At 38.9% G+C, this 20727-nt stretch overlaps 1 protein-coding gene across 3 annotated transcripts in view; it reads left to right on the top strand.

Moving 5' to 3' along the window:
• Positions 1 to 20727, top strand: part of synrg (synergin, gamma) — a 47922-nt gene that overhangs the window by 11564 nt on the left and 15631 nt on the right. For all 3 annotated transcript variants that reach the window (XM_084125434.1, XM_084125435.1, XM_084125436.1), the window contains 10 exons: positions 284 to 358; positions 447 to 643; positions 2222 to 2461; positions 2545 to 2681; positions 4032 to 4150; positions 4433 to 4495; positions 5461 to 6420; positions 16561 to 17106; positions 19670 to 19833; positions 20003 to 20056. In XM_084125434.1, coding sequence (XP_083981560.1) covers positions 284 to 358; positions 447 to 643; positions 2222 to 2461; positions 2545 to 2681; positions 4032 to 4150; positions 4433 to 4495; positions 5461 to 6420; positions 16561 to 17106; positions 19670 to 19833; positions 20003 to 20056 — 2555 coding nt within the window. The remainder of the gene's footprint in view (positions 1 to 283; positions 359 to 446; positions 644 to 2221; positions 2462 to 2544; positions 2682 to 4031; positions 4151 to 4432; positions 4496 to 5460; positions 6421 to 16560; positions 17107 to 19669; positions 19834 to 20002; positions 20057 to 20727) is intronic.

Genomic DNA, 20727 nt, shown 5'->3' with positions numbered 1-20727 from the left:
AATGCTAGTACAAAGCAAATTCTTTGTATGCTTTGTCAATCTGTTAGTCCTGCAAACCCACCAGCTCTCGGCTCAAGACAACTGAGCTGACAGCAGAAACAGTGGGAGTCTTTAGTGTATCTGTGCATGGTGTCAGTAGTATATCCGCACTGGGCTTTGCCGACAGCAGGTGTGAGGGACGTCTGACTGTGCAATAATGACGTGGGATATATGCTTGATCAATCACTCTTAACTTAATCGTCCAAAAACAACATCTCACTGTCTCCATGTCCATCACAAACAGGCGTAGGCGTCTACCCCCAACAAGACATGCAACCCATGGTGCCAGCCTGGTTGTACAATGACTCGCTCATCCCAGGTATATCTTTGGCTTTCGTGTCATTTTGTGGTTTTCCAAGATAAGTTTTATATCCCAATATCTAATTGCAATTGGTTGCTCTTCACAGAGTTGTTCAAGAAGGTCCTTGACTTCACCATGACACCAGCAGGCATTGACACAGCCAAACTCTACCCAATTCTGATCTCATCGGGTCTGCCACGAGAAGCACTTGGGCAGATCTGGGCCTTGGCCAACCGAACCACACCTGGCAAGCTGACTAAGGAAGAGCTGTACTCCGTACTGGCTTTGATTGGAGTCGCCCAGGTAAAAACTTTAGTCTCAAAGTCTAAAATTTCCAAAAATGGAATATGTGCATACTCTGCTAGGTGGATCTTAAGGCCAGAGGTTTTGTGATCTCCTTATCTTCTCTTGCTACCCTTGGCAGCTACAGCCCCGTGTAAAGATACTGTAGCTCTTTCAGCAACTCAAGGGACCCTTCCAGTATTAATGCATTTGTTATGCAAATTTAAAAGCTCAATAAAGAGCCACTCTTCCAGAGCCTCTGTTTTGAAGAGCAATAAAAAAAGGAAAAGCTCTGGAGGATGCTTGGCAATGCCATTGAAAATGGAAGTTGACTTTAATGAATTTTTTTAGGCAAACAATTCAGACGTTCTCTTGGCAGAGGGAGAAATGGACATCTGGATGGAGAAGGAGGTCTATTGTCTGACAGCCCTGCTTTTTAATTTTGTCTCCCTGATGAAAGACGTGCTGTACATTCACCATTCCCGTACAAGTCTTATTAAAGCGCTCTTGTCTAATGGCTCACTAAATCATTGTTATGTGTAGAGAGAATATCAGCTTTAATTGATTGTCTTATGTTTATAGCAGTGCCTCATACCTCAGCTTAATGACTGTCAGTAATCAGCGTTTATCAGTCGGCACTCAAAGATCTCTGTGCTACTTATCATTGACGATATCATGCTGCTTTAACGCTTCTTTTTATAGTTATTTGGCTAACGGGGGTGGTATGGTATATTGCAGGAACCTTTAACTCCAATCCTGGAGGGCCAGTATCCTGCAGGCTTGACTACCAATCCCAAATTTAGCCCACTTGCCCGTAATTTCAAGTAATTATGAAAACCTTGATTAGCTTGTTCAAGTGTGTTCGGATTAGGACAAAAATCAACAATCTTATGTCAGACTGTTTGATATAGATCCTAGCCTAAACTTTGATCCTGTCATTCTGTTGACAGCTTGTAGGAGCAGTTACACTACATAAAATTCCTGACACTACCAGAAATTCATCAGGGTCTAAAAAAAGTAATGAATTGGCTCTCTGTCACTCTTAAGCCCAAAGTGTACTTCAGTTTTTGTGTACGCTAGGGTATGCGTACAGTGCACATAGTGTAAGTTCGACCAAGTCGTCTTTACTAGGTGCAGACTGGGTCACTCAAGACTTGCACATGGGTTTATATTGATTGGCGAAGTTTCTCCTTTATGTGTCTCGTGTCAAGTTCCTTTGACTGTTAAACATTCTGTTGAACTGTATTTTTTAGGATACTGCTAAAAATGCTTTTATTCAGAAACATGTTTACATGGAATATTTCAGAATGTATCACCCAAATGTATTTGAGATTTTCTATCGTATGGCAAGTTGAAATGTTTTAGTGAAATTTTATGGATTGTGATATTGACCTTGTGTTTGCCATGTAAATGGCCTCGAATGCTAACATTGCATTAAAAATATAATAAACAAACAAACAATTGACCTGACGTGGCAGAAATTTGTCTTTGGTAACAAAATTGCGGCCAAATAATACAACGTGAACCTGGTTTAAGCTGCTTTGAATGACTTACTACTAACTAAACTCCTTTGTTATATATTATGGTTATATTCTCTAGAGTGGTCTTACAGTCATGAGTTTGGACATCCTGGGTCAGTTCCCCTCCCCGCCTGTGCCCAATCTACCCGCCATGGCTATGGCCATTAATGCTGTCCTGCCTCAGCACCAGCAGCCGATCATGACCCAGCCGCCCGTGTCCATGGCCATGCCTGTCACTGCGCCACCTGTCATTGGAATGACCCCTAAACCGGCTGCACAACCACCAGCCACTTTCATCACCAACTTCCCTCCAGTTCAGGTTAACATTAGACACTTTATTACAGATAATAACTGTGTGCTGTTGTCGCAAAACTGATTGATTGTTTCGTTGGCTTACTTCAGGCTACCAAGCCTGATGACGATGATTTCCAGGACTTCCAGGAAGCCCCCAAAGCTGGAGCTGGAGATGACTCATTCACAGATTTCCAAGGAGAGACAGGGGGAGCGTTCCCCAGCATGAAATCATCATCCCAGAGCTGGTACGATCGTCGCTTTTCATCAAGCTACTTCCTAATGAGTTGTGGCATATTGTTGCATGCCCGTGAAAGCATATTTTATACGTAATGCCAACAGCTCAGAGAAATGCATCATAAAACAGCATCCTGTCATCTCTCTTTAGTAGTTTATGATATTGTTTTTATGCTTTGTTGATTCCTCCAGACTGTGGTTGCTCATCTGGAGCATGGAATCACGCTCTGCTTTGTAATAGCTTGTAATAACCCGCCCGGCGCAACAATTAAACCCCTGCTTTCTTTTTTTAATGAACCCATTTCAATGGACAGCTGATAATCTCATCCCATTTTATTTCTATTCACATCTGCACGATTTTATGCTCCCAGGGAAAAGACGACGAAAGGCAATTATGGAAAGCAGGGAGTGAGAGGTTGGAAAGTGTATTCGCTGAGTGCGGTGGCCTTCACCGGTCGATTGGCCTCACTAAGCACAAAAGATCCTTTGTTTTAGAAGAATATTTTGGTGCTTGGATGTGTCAGATAGCTCTCTAATTAAATCAGTGGAAATGAGAATGGTGAGAGTAATACAGGAAGTGAGGGTGAGCGCATCAGTGTTCTCCTGTGCCAGGAATATCGCTCTGTTGTGAGGGAAGTGATCCAAGACGGAGGGGAAGGGGAAGACAGAAACAGACTTTTGTTTAGAAGAGAACTTGAGCTGAAAGTACAGACTTTAATGACAATGGAAAATTAGCTTTATTAGCTTAAATTTGAAAGAAAATACATTTAAAAAAAAATATTAAGCCATAACTGTTTTCAACATTGATAATAAGGAATGTTTCTTGAACACCAAATCAGCACATTACAATGATTTCTGAAGGATAATGTGACTGAAGAAGACTGGAAGTGCAGTTCCTTAAAAAAAAAAAATGTAAAAAATCTTACCGACCCCAAACTTTTGAATGGAAATATACATGCTTTTCAGTTGAGACCTACTATCACTGAGTTGTCTTGATATCAGACAGACACTAATATCACAAACTGTTTGGGTTTATGTGTAAACATTAACATTGAGCTAAATGTATTATTTTAAATTCACTTTCAAGATATTGAGAACTCCTTTCTCATTTCTCAAAATCTAATCGATATAGTGTATCTGTCAACTTTGACATGCTATTTTCAATTTGTTTTGATTTTGGACTCTAAAATCCCTGTATGCAAATTAGGATTGTGCCCTAAGACTTCATGTGTTTAGTCTACAGTTAACAGCATCAAAGAACAAACAAAAATCTCAAACTGAATATAATGTTTTGACTTGTAAACGTTGAGCACTTTGATCTTTTTGTATTGACTTGTGTATGTTTTGTCTGCTTTATACAGTGTTCCTGCCATGCTGACTCCAGTGTCAGGATCTTCATCCTCCTCCTCCTCTGATAAATATGCAGTGTTCAAACAGCTGTCAGTGGAGCAGCCTGCAGAGCCCACAGCTCCTGTCTCAGGTAACACACACACACAAACACACAGCTCTATACACCTCATTAGTCCTTTGAGGATGGCAGCTCTCTCAGAAGACTGCTGTCATATCAGTGTAACTTTAAAGACAGATTCTCTTGTCTAAATGCATTTGAGATAAGACTTTGAATTACTGTGTGGCTCACAGACGTGTTTTGCATAAATTTATCCTGCTATTTATCACCACCTTCCAGCTCCTGCTATATACAAAGCACACGTTACTGCCTCTACACACTGCCATTGTTCACTGTGTTTCTCTTTTGTTCTAGATTCAGGGGACAAATACAGTGTTTTCAGAGAGCTTGAGAAGCCTTCAGACAGAAAACCAGTTGGTAAGCAGATGCATGTTTGACAGCATTGTATACAACACAGATCTGCATTCACAAAATAATTTTTAAAACAATTTCACCAGCCTATAGTGTGTTTAGTTTCATGAAGGGCTCCATACACTGATGTAGGCATGTGTGCGTGTCCCTGTCTCACTAGAGCAGAATCCAGTGGGGACAGCTCTGAGAGAGCCAGTAAGTCAATGGTTGCAGTGATCTCTTTTCCAAAACTCCCATTCTGTTCTGAACTCTCTCTGCCTTTGATACATTCTGTAGATTACAGCTGAAATGGAAAAGTTTGTCATCTGCGTGTCGTTCACTTCTAGTGGTCGATCAAAATGAGTTTTCATTGGCCTATATTGAGAGGGCGTGGGAGCTAATGACTGATATCATGCCAGTATTTGATAAAATGTAATATAGTGACTGCAAACATGTTATTGACCTTAAGCAGTCCTGCAGTGTGCTGATATATTTACATGCTGCAATGGACATGGTATGGCAAAATATCTGTCGATAGATTGCTGCCACGATATATACAGCCCTTGGCTGTCGGTAAATTTTGGGCAATCTCAAAATATCTCAGATTAATTGGTCTGCACTTGTCACTTCACTTCAAATGAAATGAGAATAGATTGTGGTTGCACCTGAGTGTGTTTGTTTGTATGGTGGTGTTAATGTGCTGAGACTGAAAAATGATGTTACAGTATATGTGAGAGATTCTATCAGGTTTATTTCTGTCTTCACAGTAAAAGTCGTTTCGTTGTGCCACCATTTCATTTCAGCAGTCAAATGCAGCTTGTTAAGCATTGCTAATCCGTTTTTCTTCCTTAAGGCCTGTGAAATGAGGCTTTGAGCGACTTGTAGGCTGTTTTGAAACTCTGTTTTGTGCCGTGCCACCTCTTTGTCCTTTGTTTTGGTGTGAAATGCATTTTGCCATGCTCTTCAATTGTTTTCTTTTTGTTTTTCCGCAGGGGAGGGATTTGCTGATTTCAAGTCTGTCAGTGCCGACGATGGCTTTACAGACTTTAAAACGGCCGACGCCGTCTCTCCACTAGACCCACCAGACCAGGCCAAGTTCCAGCCAACTTTTCCTCCTCCTTTCACTTCTTCTCAGTCTCTGTCTCATTCGCAGCCATCCTCTCTGGCTCAACCTAGAAATCTTCTCAACATGGCAGACCTGGACCTCTTCACGACAATGGCTCCTCCTGCTCCCACTTCCACTGCCGACCCCAAACTCAATCTGTTCCCTTCAGCACCTCCATCCCTAGTATTGCCCTCCACAGTCGCGAAACCTCCCAGTGTAGTGGGTGATGACTTTGGTGATTTTGCCCTTTTTGGCTCCTCATCATCCTCTGAAGTAGCTCCTGCCACCTCAGTAGCAGGTAGAGGAGCCGGGACAGTGGTTCAGGACGACTTTGCTGACTTCATGGCATTCGGGAGCTCAAGAGATCAGAAAAGTGAGACCGACTCTGGAGACTGTGGCGGCGAGAGCCAGGCAGAGACGTCCCAGCAGCGGCAACAAATTGGCGGCGATAAGTATGACGTCTTCAAGCAGCTTTCACTTGAAGGTGGCCTGGCCTACGACGATAACAAAGAAAGTGGTGGGGGCTCCTTCTCGTCGCTCAAGAGTGACAATGACGACTTTGCGGATTTCCAGTCCTCCAAATTCTGTACGGCGCTGGGCGCGTCTGACAAGAGCCTGGTGGACAAAGTGGCCGCCTTCAAGCAGGCCAAAGAGGACTCTGCCTCTGTGAAGTCCCTGGACCTCCCGTCCATCGGGGGCAGCAGCGTGGGGAAGGAGGACTCAGAGGATACACTCTCAGTACAGCTAGACATGAAGTTATCAGACATGGGTGGAGACCTGAAGCATGTGATGTCTGATAGCTCCCTAGATCTCCCTGGATTGTCGTCGCATCAACCCCCAGCTGCAGGTGAGGAATTAGTACGCTTGCTCTGGTGAAGTCTGGCCCACTCTCTTTCGCCACTTTCTCTATTTCATACATGCTCAGACCGCTCGGGCCTCTCAAAGGCTGAACAACCGCCCTATCAGACACCCAGTTGGAACACTGTATGTGTGTTCAGTGCGGCTGAGTTATAGTTACATATCAAAAACTTGCTACACATCATAACATGCCGTCATTCCCATCGAAGTTATATACATTTCCAGTTTAATTATGCACAATTGTAAACCTACAGTATTTATTGTTGTTTATATTTATGTATTTATTTATTTATTTATTTATTTAATTTAGCTTATGTATTATTAATTTTTACCAGTCAAACCTTGTGCTTGTGAATTTGAATCTCTTAAGATTAGTATTATTGCTAACAGCACAATAACTGGTTTTATCAACTCCTAGTGTTATCAAGTGATCAGGCAGTTACGAAAGCACATTTATACAGTATTTAATGCGAATAGCTTGTGACTTGGTTTTCTCTCCTGACGTCCGTCTGTTCATGTTGTCACTGTCGCCATCTCTCATTAGTTACCCAGTTTCCCTTGCTTTGATTGTCATTGTATCCAAATCACAAACCAAAGCAGCATGTAATCATGAAGAGTGCACAAAAACTGTTCACAATTTTAATTTCTTTCACGTTTAGGACTGATTGCCCACTTATTTTTGCAACTGATAAAATCAGATCCATTTGTTCAGTTGCCATAGTAATATCTACATCAGTTGCCATAGTAATATCTACATCAGTTGCCATAGTAATATCTACATCAGTTGCTGTAGTTGTGACTTACTGTAACACAATGACAAGAGAATGAGAATAGCTGGAACGGTAATGTGGCAAGAAAAGATTTTGGACAGGAAATTTGGAATTTTGCTTCACATGTCCATTCTTTACATCTGGACATAGTGAACTCCGTGAGATGCAACACAGAGGCATTATGATAATGTCTAAAACATGAATTTGAAAACATTAGTGTATTTTATACAGTATGCTGTGTCTGAAATCATACTGTTAACTATATAGTGAATGCCACATACTGTAGTTTGCTTTGTGGGAAAATAAATATAAGTGAAAATAAACAGTGATTTCTGACACAGGCATTATTGCACATTGTGTTTGACACTATGTACTTTTCCCAAAATTCCTAAAAATATATTTTTTTAAATTTGATCCAACAATTAATTTCCAAAAATGTAATCAGATTTCGTATCATGTAGTTTGGATTAGATTAGTAAATATCGGATTTCATGCTTTTCAGACAACAATTAAACTGATTGGAGTGGGATATAACAAAAAAGGGCTTTTGGCGCAAAGCCAAACTTGTGTAATGTTCACATTTGACTTTATAATGTTCACATTCAAATCTTTGATTAGATGATTATGAGAAAGACAAAAGATTATTGCACAAGATGGTAATATTCATTTAAATTCTGCAAACACAAGACATCTGGCTTTACATTCGTTCAGATTTTTGACTCCGAGCCATTTTGTGCTCATCAGAATTTCAAATGGAATATATAAACTGGCAGATTAATATGCTAATGACGCTGAAGCCGTTTTTCCATTGCAGGCAACTAGGTCTTAGCATGATAAATGAGCTTAACATTTCTCTGCTTAATCTGATCCACAATTCCACCTTCCTATCAAACCATATCACAACCTCTCTTGGTTATATAGAACAGGTGTTATAGTTAATATCATTTTGGATACACTTGTTTTGCATGTAACCGTTCATCCGTTCATGTGATGGTTATCCGTGTTTGCATGTGCATGGAGAAACCTCGATGCCGTGCCTCAGTGCATACATAAGCAAAAATGACAAAGCACTACTTATTTAACACGAGTCATATCACACAAGCATGAACTGGCTGCCCTGTACTTGAGCTGCATACCTCAGGCATCTGATACTAGTCCATGCTGAGAAATAGGAGTGCACATCGGGACGCCAATTTAGTGAGATTTTCCCTTAGAGGCCTCGTGACTGGCAGGAGCTCTTGATCGGCCTGTTTGCAATCTTTTCCTAATGTCAGTCAGTCAGCATTTATTTACACTCATTCTCTGCTTCTCATGTCTGCATGAAATGCATCCCTCAAATGTGTGCTTGTGTTCCCTTGATCATTCATCGTCATCATGTATCAGGGTGAGAACACAGTCACAGTATTTCATTCAGTCAGCAGTCATATCAGCCCTCGTGTGCACAGACTGGTTGGAGTTGAGGAAGCACAGTAGGAAGAGTTCCCATACACTTGTGTGGTCTCACCAGAGCCAACAACCAGACCTGAAAATAATAGACTGCTGCTACATATTGTCAGAATTTCTATAATTACACGTTTCTTACTAGTTTTTGACTAGTAGAAACCATTTACATTTATGTCAGACTCATTTAAGTTGAAAATGTAATGAAAGCTCTGACTTCTCCGATTTGACCTTCACATGAAAGCAACTAAAATGACTGTAGATTCAGTATTTGAAGGTGAGGTTTTCATCTCATAATTACGCTAATTCCAACATGACATGAATGCAGCAATAGACATTAGCCAGAGTAGATATATTTAGTAGCCGTATTTAGACTTGAGCAAAACAAGGCCGTGAGGGATGGAAGTAGTTTGTTCATTGTGTTGTATTCTCTAAAGGTCTTAGGTCACGTTTAATTTTAGAGATTTTTCAATTTATTGGTTTCGGTCGATATTGGATTTAATCCTCGTTTTTCCTGTTTTACATGTAGATTAACTTTGCCATCATGTAATGCTAAAACGAAGATTATTGGAGAATATTTTACAAGAAAATACCTTTAAAAACCTTTTCGCCTTTAAATTATTTGTAATTAATTGTGATATTTATTAGCAAATTTTTTCAGTGCACTTGATATTTAAAAACACTAATTTAATAACTAATTTTGTGATGCATAAATTCACTTATATTATTTTAAACAATTGATTGTAGTGTTTACAGTTTATTTAGGTATAAATAAGTATATATCATTTTGATATCAGCTATTTATCCTTTTTGGCTATGAACATAAAAATCAAATGCCAGTATCGACCAGAATTTTAGTATTGGTGCATCACTATTTTCACAACCCAGTGTTTTCAAGAAAATTTGTTCCTCTCAATTTTCAGTCTCTTGTCTGCCGAATGTTAAGCAACCAGATATATGTGACCCTGGACCACAAAACTGGGTCACATGGGTCATTTTTTTTAAAATTGAGATTTATACATCATCTGAAAGCTGAATAAATAAGCTTTCTATTGATGTATGGTATATTTTGACCGATATACATCTATTTTAAAATCTGGAATCTGAGGTTGCAAAAAAAATAGATTTTGCTGCATCCACTCACAAAAATAAATGTTTTATGTATTTACGGTAGGAAATTTACAAAATATGTTTACTTAATATCCTAATGATTTTTGGCATATAAGAAAAATCGATAATTTTGACCCATATAATGTATTGTTGGCTATTGCCACAAATATACCCGTGCGACATGTGACTGGTTTTGTGATCCAGGGTCACATATGTTAAGAATATAACATACTAAATGAACTCTAATTCCATCTCACACGGTCTCATTTTCGTTTACGTCGTGTTAAACTTGCCTTCCACTCCGACTGAGGTCTGTAGGAATCCCTTTTGCCTTATCTAAATGAATTCTGTCATCATTACCTAAACCTTGTCAAACACTGTTGATTTTAGTTAGATCTTATACAAATGCTTCTAGTTCAGTTACTGGAAACCTCTAGAGCCCCAGCATAAATATTGTAGCAGGTTGAGAGAGTGTTGGGTTTCCTAACACTTGCCCTACGCCCTTGGATGTGTAGCTAACCACCATAGAGTATCTCTTTTCCAGGCCAGAGCGCTTCTCGTGGTCTTTCCATGAGAAGGTGACTTTACTTCAGGTTTGTTGCGGTACGTGAGAGTCTGCGTCTGCTCTCGTAGACCGCACTCAAGGTGGAACTCTTTCTAACTTTGCTTTTCTATGCTCCAGTGTGTGCCAGCCTTCAATTTGTGAAATTGACAAGTATATACATGCAGTAAACAATTAGTAGGATTAGTCAGTTTTTCTGGCATACTAACAAAATAGGTTGTTTTTATTAAGAATGGAAATATATACATGCAAATTTAATAGTGTATTTTTATTACAGGAAAATAAGCTCTTATTTATTTTGAATATAGATAGACTTGATTAATACTCCTGATTGTGTTGCATTTATGCCAGAAAGCATATTATTTGTATTTATGAGGAGAACACTGCTTGCCGTGATATGAAATTGTTACCTTTTTGACTTGTGTGGGTCAAAAATAGCTCCTACTGAGATGTACAGGATGGCGAGAGAAAAAGGGTACTGTCTCTTTTTGTCGTTCTTTACCTGTCACTCAAACCAATAAATGCTCTGATAGGCTAGATTTATCTGGTTTCTTTTAACCCTTTGAGCACCTAATAGAGTGATGCTAACCAACGTCCATTTAGAAGAATTGGCTCCGGATTTAAGTAGGCTGCACGATTATGACAAAATCTTGAAATTGCGATTAATAATTCTGATTGATAGAATTTTATTAAGTATAATCATTTTGTTTGGGGCAACTGTATGCCAATATTTTGTATGTAGGCTATACATCTAAATCAAAGAACTACAGTAGTCAACATTTGAAGTGGATCAAAAAAGTTGTCCTAAGACAAGAAGGGGTATTGTTCAAAATCCATGTATAACTTTGAAAGGTTTTGATCCACTTCAAATGTTGACTACTGTATTTGCTTAATAAAATTAGATAAATACATCATTTTATAATTTAATTAATCATTTAATAATATTTGACTAATTAAATGGGAGCATTTTAGCTTTGTCACTTGCTTCACTTGCCCCTTCATTCATGTGGACACTGTGATTGGTTACAAACTACCATACTCAATAGTAGTTGACCCAAATTGAACTCTGTAATTGATGCTTTACACAATTAATCAGGGCAGACCTAAGCGGATTCTCAATTATTCTTTTGATTAATTGTGCAGCCCTAGTTTGAAGTTTTGATGAGTTGTTGCGGGTGGTGGCTTGCCAATTTTTCACTAAATTTAACAACGAAATTTTCACTAAATTTAACAACTCCGTAAACGCTCTCAGGTTCTCAAAGGGTTTTAATAAGCTGCATAAAACCAATATTAGCATCACCTTGATCTTTGCTTAAATGTTCTGTATCACCTTCCCTTATTTCTGGTTGCTTTTTCCTTTTATAGTCCAACTACAGTGTGTCTTTGACCAATGAGAACTAATCTGATCTTAATCTGTGAATGTGCCTTCTCAATGCTGGGTTCTGCATCTGGATTTGGGATTTTCTGTCTTGTTTTTGTTTCCTTCTCACTTCTGCTTTTTCTGACTTTGCATGCCCTTGTATTCTTATAATGCAAAAAAAAAAAAAAAACACTTTTTAATTGTTAGTTTGGCAAGACTATTGTAACAAGATCTTTCATGGAATTTTGTGACCTCTCTCTCTTTCTCTCTCTGCCAATGTTGTCGTAATAAATATGAACAATGGTACAGCAGACATGCGTGCCGTCTTGATTTCTCTCTCCATCCTTCAATCTTGCCACCCAAAGCAGATTTAGTCATCAGAATTATCACACTGCACCAGCTTCTTGTCAATTTCACAAATGATTGAGTGTGTGAACAGTCTTGCCCCGCTCAACTGTGAGGGAATTAGGTATTGTCATGCATATGTGATTGTTTTTTTTCTAGAGCTGCCAATCAATTATAAATTCAAGTATTCAAGTATTCAAGTAGAATTAGGTGTTTTCAAATTTGTTAATTTTAATCAACATTATGCCCTCAAAATGAAGCCAGTTCCTGCTTATTTATCTGTATTTGAAATAAGTGCATGCAGTAGCTTCAAAGTGCACCGCACAATGCAGCATTGCAGCTCTTTTATCAGTCTGTCAGTGTGTGGAATGGATGATTGTATGGTATTATGAATGATTGCACATCATCACTACACTGAAAGCCAGAAAATTGGCAAAAATATCTCTTGGTGAGGCAGTCTAGTTGCGTTTTTAAAAAAAGTCAAAACTGACTCATTTTATAAAAATGAAATGTGCAGAATGACTGACATGGTTATTTTGACCTTCCAAAATGAAGTTTTACTTCTAGTAACAAATCTGAAAAGCATTCATCAATCCTCATATGCAGATGTCACTCACCCCAATCTAGTGAATAAGAAGTTGAGCGTTTCTTCCCTGACTCAGGATGACTTCTGGATGTAGATAAGGACTCAGGAATCATTAGAGTGCCAGAAGTCTCTAGTTAATGAACCAGGGCTTCATCATATGACGATATCAGGAATAATTCATCATGACCAGGGAGCACTTGAGACCATCCTGAATCCGTAACCAATAGACAAAATGACACTTTCATTTGTCTGGTTTTTAAGCCATTTGTAAATATACATAAAAACAGCACAAACTTGTGTGTTTGTTGAGTTAGTTTTTTGATAGTTTTGACCTAATGCATGAGGGAGTAAACAAATAAAGTGGAAGTTTAGTTCACAACGGGGTATCAAAAATTGGTATTGTGAAAGCTGTCATGCGGACCCCGGAGCGCATCAGGGTACCGCACCTGAGACTAACTATAGCAGGTGGTCTGAGTTTGGACTGGAAATGTGGCGCGATTCACAATTTGGACTCTGGTGTGCACTATTTCAGGAAGTAAAGTAACCTGCGCATGCGTTTTAGCCGATGATGATGTCATTAGTTCAATAAAACACATGTAGGGGTTGACCGTGGTGATGATTTAACTTTGATGATTTAACCTGCAACAGGGTTCGATAGAATCAAGTTGAATGTGAAACCAGACCAACGCTGCGGGAAAAATTGCACTCGGACCGCAGCAAACGTGCCCAGTCTGAAAGACCCCTAAGGCTTTATAATATGTACGCTATATCTTTAATAATAATTACAAATCTTGAATTTGTAATAAGAAAAATAAAAAAAAATGCAATTTTAACTTAAAACAAATTTAGATAAAGGGGAGAGATTTAAAGACTGTTTGCCCAACTTAATTTTAAACTTTCTTCTTTTATAAAGAGAGTTGAGGGTTCAACACAAGTTGAATCTGTATCACTGTCTTGCTGTTTATCACCACAAGAAATAATTACAACTCATTCGTCAGTTTGTAAAAAAAAAATCTTGTGCACTATAATGCCATTTTAGTTGAAGTCTGTAGGGCAAAAGTTTTTTTTTTTTAAATACATGTTTCAGAAATATACCTCCAAAACTTACACATGCGTTAACGTGAGTGTTATAAAGCCGCTTATTCTAATCCAGTCTTTCAGCTGCTGACCATGGAAAGCTGGTAAACATGGTAAGTTTCACATATGTGGATATCAAAAAGGGACTTTAGATCAGTGGTTCTCAACCTTTTAGACTCAAAGGCCCCCCAATATTGGATTACTTCAAAGCTGTTTGTTTTCAAACTTTTTATTGACTGAATCTAGGAGTGTTGATATATTTAATCATCCATGATTCAAGAATTATGTTCAGTTGAAGACAACAGTTATTTAGAGAGAAACTAAATAGTTTTATTACTTATTATTTGTTTTTATTATATTCTAATATTCTAATAGAAATGTTTATATCTTGTTTTTTAGCATTTAAATGTAGTTTGGAGTTTGGATAATTTTTTCATATTTTAATAATATTTTATTCATTTAAAATACATTTCAGTCATCTTGAGACCCCCCTATTGGCCCCAGCCTCCTGGTTGAGAACCACTGGTGTAGATCAAATAAAATCCGAACCAGAAGTTTATCAGAGTAGAACGGTAGTCCCACCACTAAATGGGCAATTTAGACAACTTGACAGCCTAAATACATCATTTTGTATGGCCTTGCTTCATATACATTTGAAAGTGTATTGCTACTATAAATGCTGCTTTAATTAAATGCAGATTCTGTCAGTAGAACTAAACCATTATTGAACCCAGAACATCCTGTTCTACAATTATACAACATCAAGAAAGTACTTAACTGCTAAACTGTTCTATAACTATAAATGTACTAAAATTTGTTAAAGGGTTAGTTTACCTAAAAATGAAAAATCTGTCATTAATTACTCAACCTCATATTGTTCCAAACCCGTAAGACTTTCGTTCATCTTCGGAACACAAATGAAGATATTTTTGATGAAGTCTGAGAGCTTTCTGTCCCTCCATTGACAGCTACACATCTACCACTTTGATGCTTCAAAAAGTTCATAAAGAGATCATAAAACTAATCCATATGAATTGAGCGTTTTAGTCAATTTTCTGAAGAGACTCAATCCCTTTATATGATGAACGGATTGAATTTAGGATTTTATTCACATATAAACATTCATCAGCGAACATAAACAGAAGCTCAACTGTACTTGCTTGACGTACGAGAACAAACCTCTTGCTGAAGCTCAAACGTGCTGCGTAACACGAGAATGAACCTCATTGGTTCTCGCAGAAGCTCAAACGTGCTGCGTAACAAGAGAATGAACCTCATTGGTTCTCGCTGAAGCTCAAACGTGCTGCGTAATACGAGAATTAACCTCATTGGTTCTTGCTAAAGCTCAAACGTGCTGCGTAATACGAGAATGAACCTCATTGGTTCTTGCTGAAGCTCAAACGTGCTGCGTAACACGAGAATGAACCTCATTGGTTCTTGCTGAAGCTCAAACGTGCTGCGTAACACGAGAATGAACCTCACTGGTTCTTGCTGAAGCTCAAACGTGCTGCGTAACACGAGAATGAACCTCACTGGTTCTTGCTGAAGCTCAAACGTGCTGCGTAACACGAGAATGAACCTCACTGGTTCTTGCTGAAGCTCAAACGTGCTGCGTAACACGAGAATGAACCTCACTGGTTCTTGCTGAAGCTCAAACGTGCTGCGTAACACGAGAATGAACCTCACTGGTTCTTGCTGAAGCTCAAACGTGCTGCGTAACACGAGAATGAACCTCATTGGTTCTCGCAGAAGCTCAAACGTGCTGCGTAACAAGAGAATGAACCTCATTGGTTCTCGCTGAAGCTCAAACGTGCTGCGTAATACGAGAATTAACCTCATTGGTTCTTGCTAAAGCTCAAACGTGCTGCGTAACACGAGAATGAACCTCATTGGTTCTTGCTGAAGCTCAAACGTGCTGCGTAACACGAGAATGAACCTCATTGGTTCTTGCTGAAGCTCAAACGTGCTGCGTAACACGAGAATGAACCTCATTGGTTCTTGCTGAAGCTCAAACGTGCTGCGTAACACGAGAATGAACCTCACTGGTTCTTGCTGAAGCTCAAACGTGCTGCGTAACACGAGAATGAACCTCATTGGTTCTCGCAGAAGCTCAAACGTGCTGCGTAACAAGAGAATGAACCTCATTGGTTCTCGCTGAAGCTCAAACGTGCTGCGTAATACGAGAATTAACCTCATTGGTTCTTGCTGAAGCTCAAACGTGCTGCGTAACACGAGAATGAACCTCATTGGTTCTTGCTGAAGCTCAAACGTGCTGCGTAACACGAGAATGAACCTCATTGGTTCTTGCTGAAGCTCAAACGTGCTGCGTAACACGAGAATGAACCTCATTGGTTCTTGCTGAAGCTCAAACGTGCTGCGTAACACGAGAATGAACCTCATTGGTTCTTGCTGAAGCTCAAACGTGCTGCGTAACACGAGAATGAACCTCATTGGTTCTTGCTGAAGCTCAAACGTGCTGCGTAACACGAGAATGAACCTCATTGGTTCTCGCACGTCAAGTGAACTTGCTTGAGCTTCCGTTTACCACAACTGATATGTGCGTTGATGGATGTTTATATATGAATAAAAGTCTAAATTCAAACTGTTCATCATATAAAGTGATCAAGCCTCTTCAGAAAAGTTGCACTTAACCGCTCAATTCATATGGATTAGTTTTAAAGCTTTAGAGTCAAAATGGTAGTTGTGTGGCTGCCCTCTCTCAGATTTCATCAAACAGATCTTCATTCGTGTTCTGAAGATAAACCAAAGTCTTAAAGGTTTGGAATGACATGAGGGTGAGTAATACATTTTTGGGTGAACTACCCTTTTAAGGCACTGAAACCTAAAAGTTCATGGATGTTCCATGTTGTCATTTACAGAGTCTGATGATTTGAAATTTGACCCCTTTGGCACATCTGCCGTCAGCAGTCTGGGCAGCTACGATTGGTCCGACAAGGACGATCTCCCATCTGGTCAAGGAAAGAAGCTCCAGGGAGAGTCTCAAGGTGGACTGCCATCTTCAGCTGTTGTCCATAGGAAAGAGACATCTTTCGGGAGCTCTGAGAACATCACCCACACCACAGTTGCCAAGGTGACCACCTTCCCAATCGAAGACGGTGGCTCCACCGCTGAAAACCAGTTCGAATCCTTCGCTGACTTTGGCCCCATTGAACAGGCCGGCCAGGATGACGACGACGACTTTGGCGACTTTGCCAGCACGGTTTCTGAGAAATCCGACTCCCCTCCTGGAATCACAGAAGCAGAGAGCAACCAGGGCGAAATGACAGATGAGTTTGGAGCCTTCCAAGGAGACAAGCCCAAATTTGGCAAATCAGATTTCTTGAAGGCCAGCACACAGGCCAAGGTCAAATCCAGCGAAGAAATGATCAAGAACGAACTTGCCACCTTTGACTTATCCGTGCAGGGTAAGTGTCATCACAATATTTTATGCTAAAACATTAGCATAACCGTAGCTGTATTATTTCAAAGTGCTGTGTCCTCCAGAGGACATTTGTCGGTCGCAGACATTATCAAGGATGTCTCATTTCAGAAAAGTAATCATTATTTCTTGTAAAGCGTAAATTGTTGTCATTTCTTTTGACTTTGCAATGTAATAGTTACTTTTCTGAAATGAGACAGCCTCAATGACGTATGCGATTGACAATTGCGACCTCCGGAGAGACGCAGCAAATGGATCTCATTCCCTAAGGGAATTTGTGCATGAAATCTGCATGCAAAATGTTTTTACAAACAAATCATGAGTCACCAATAACTTTTGTACAAAAATGTATTCTAAATATACAAAATCAGTAGGAATAACTTAAACCACACGAATGCAAAAATCACATAATCGAGATGACTTTATAATCGTATTATGATGAATTTTATAGATGGATACTTAATATTTCTTAATATACAGTGAAAGAGTAAGAAATGCTGCGTTATAGCTCTCTGTATAACAACACTGATGCATGCATGTACAGCTGCAAATGAGAGCTCTGTAATCTGGGTCTGTATAAAAGGTGTTTATTGTGTTGGAACTGGTTTTGAGGAGTGCACACTTGCCATTTTTCAAGGATCTTGTTGCACGTGCTCAGAAGAAAACGCGTCTTTAGAGTAAGCATCATAGGCTTTCTGAGAGTGACGAAAGGTTGTGAAACTTGGTTTTGTGAAACACGAAAGCACGTTTTATGCAAATGACTAACCTTGGGCACTCGGCCGCTCATTTATAATCCAAATTCATTAACATTAGAATGAGGTTAAGAACAAGTTCTCTTGTGCGTACCAATACGGAATAATCCCCGTGATTATTTGTGAATGAGACCCAATGAGTGCATTGGATCCAGTGCATCTCCACAGCTGCATTCTCTCTGAAAGTCAACAGATGGCAGAGTGGCATCTGATGCGCACGGCAATGTCAATATATACACATTACCACCCGAATCCCTCATCACCTTGGTTTTTCATCCTCGCTCCCCAATAATGCATTAGCACTTACTCAATGAGATAAAAGCTTATTTGCCTCTTATTGATCCCCACCCACATCTGCTAAATTTCATTTGTTCAAACAAAAGAGGGTTTACTCCTCTGCCGACCTCCTATCAGACAGTTAATCTGAGGAGTGAGGTTTGTGCAGGAATGGATTGGCGGCTGAAACCATGCCGAGACTGATGTGGTTTTCAGCGGGGGTGTGATTTACCTGTCGCTGCGTCACATGAGCTTGTTGTGCCGCCGTCCGTCTCCTTGCTTATGTGTGCACGGCATGCTTTTCGTGCCAGTTTGACTGTGTGATGCCTCATGAATAATGCATGTCTGTATTACTATGCTGCTCTTTTGCACATAATTATCATTTGTTGCAAATGAGGTGTTTGTGGTCTGTGTTGTGGCCCCACCGTGGATTAGCAATGACAGTTTGTGTGCTTCGGAAAGTTTTAATTATACAGCAGGATCAACAATTAAACTCGTACAATTATAGAGCGAGTATGGGGTAAGATGTGTCATCCCCTTTGTCACATGATCTGTCTAAATATTTAAATGCATATGTATTAAAAATACAATTCAAATAGACCTCTTCTGTGAAGTGCATGTTTTTAATTTCTGATTTAAAATTTATTTTTATTATTTTTTTGCAAGACATGTCGGGGTGGTACAGCTCATTAAAATAATTACATTTTTTAACCGAAACGCTAAAGTAGTTTGACAATCCTATTATTTCTTAGAAAAAAAGAAATGTTTTAACAAAACATTTAAAAAAAAAAACCAAAACTTTTTTTGATATTAGGTGTATTATAATTATATATGTCCGCCAAAGTCACGTGGTGCGATCAACATGCATAAAAAATACCCATAAAACAGGAAATGTTAGGAAATGACAAGGCAAGGTTTTACAAGCTAATGTTGTGGAATGACTCATGATGTGTTTTTATATTATTTACATACTGTTATAAAAATATGAACTAATTTAAAATATGAAAAAATACAATATTTTCATTTTCAATTAAGTTTTAGTAATGTTATGTGCTTTCATTCTTTATTTTTTTTTATTTTTATTTAAATTTATTTTTTTTGCAGTTTTAGTAATTTTAGTACTTCCAACTTGTTTCAGTTTCTAATGTTTCTATTTCTAATGTGTTTGTCAACTAATATTTATATTTTATTTCAGCTTGATTTCAATGACCAAAAACATTTTAATAGTTTATTTTTTACCTTGGATAATATATGTTACATTTTTTATTTTAAATAACATTCTACTATATTATCAGTTTTACTTGGTAGTTATATTACATGATGTTTTACAGTCATTAAATTGAAACTTTCTTGCAAATGATAAAAGTTTTTTTATTTTTTTTATTTTTTACTTTAAAGTTTCATATGAGTCCCACAAGAATACAACGAGTATGTACTTGGCACTCATTTTAAACCTAGTTGTTTCATGTTCTTTATCATGGACATTCCCATTTGTCATTGACCCCATGTATTTGTACAAAGGTTCCCATAAGCGTAGCCACAGTCTGGGAGAGAAAGAAATCATACGGTCCATCCCCTCTCCTGCCCCTGAGCAGCCCTTCAGAGACCGCTCCAACACCCTAAATGAAAAACCAGCGCTGCCGATCATCCGCGACAAGTATAAGGACCTCACAGGAGAGGTGGAGGTCAGTCACTTGCTCTCTGTTCTTGTCCTCCCTCGTTCTCTTTGAGTACACAGACCGGTTCTCCTTGTTGAATACAGCCTGAGGTTTCTCAATGAACAAAGCTCTCATTCGGTTTCATCTTTTTTTATTGTTTTTCTCCCACTGTCTCTCGTCCAAACACTCCTGGCAGGAGAGCGAGCGATATGCGTACGAATGGCAGAGGTGTTTGGAGAGCGCTCTGCAGGTAACGTATACCTCGACATACATTCACACATTCATAAAGAGCTTTGTATACACTTTAAAACTCTATCAGTCTCTAGATAGACTTAGAATCTTGATATCAAAATACCAGAATCAACTAAAAGTGTGATCTGATTGCTTGAGGACTGCTTCAGCCAGATCATAGATTCAGCAGTTGCTCATTTCACAAGCAGTAACGATAGCCAATCATCAGAGGTCATTTAAATACTGTTTCAAAGGTATAGTAGCAAAAGCTGCCTGGTTGTTTATGGGTCCCTGCCAGTCAAAAGATTCTTGATGTTTAATATAAAGTTATACAGAGTAGGATTTTGGAACCCAACATGTTGACACAAATATAAACCTGTGGCCTTATTTATAACATGCAGTCGGAATTGATCCTAAATTCCATAGATTTTATCCTACATCCTAAGTGAGGAACAAATAGGGATTTCTAAAGGCAGAAACTGATGCGAAAATGTTTAATGCGGACGCCAACTGAAGAGCATGCGTACAAACACTTTTTGGTGCTCGTATACCAGTAATTCAATTAATTCATAATTATGGAATGATATGCATTAATATAATTATATGAGCAAATTATAACTGCTTTGTTATAATTACATCACTGAAATGAATTCATTTATATTAATAATTTCCTGAAAATAACAATAATAA

Source organism: Abramis brama (assembly GCF_963993115.1).
Source record: "Abramis brama genome assembly, chromosome: 10".
NCBI lineage: Eukaryota > Metazoa > Chordata > Actinopteri > Cypriniformes > Leuciscidae > Abramis > Abramis brama.
The sequence above is the reverse complement of the archived record's forward strand: the minus strand, read 5'-3'. Positions and strand labels throughout refer to the sequence as shown.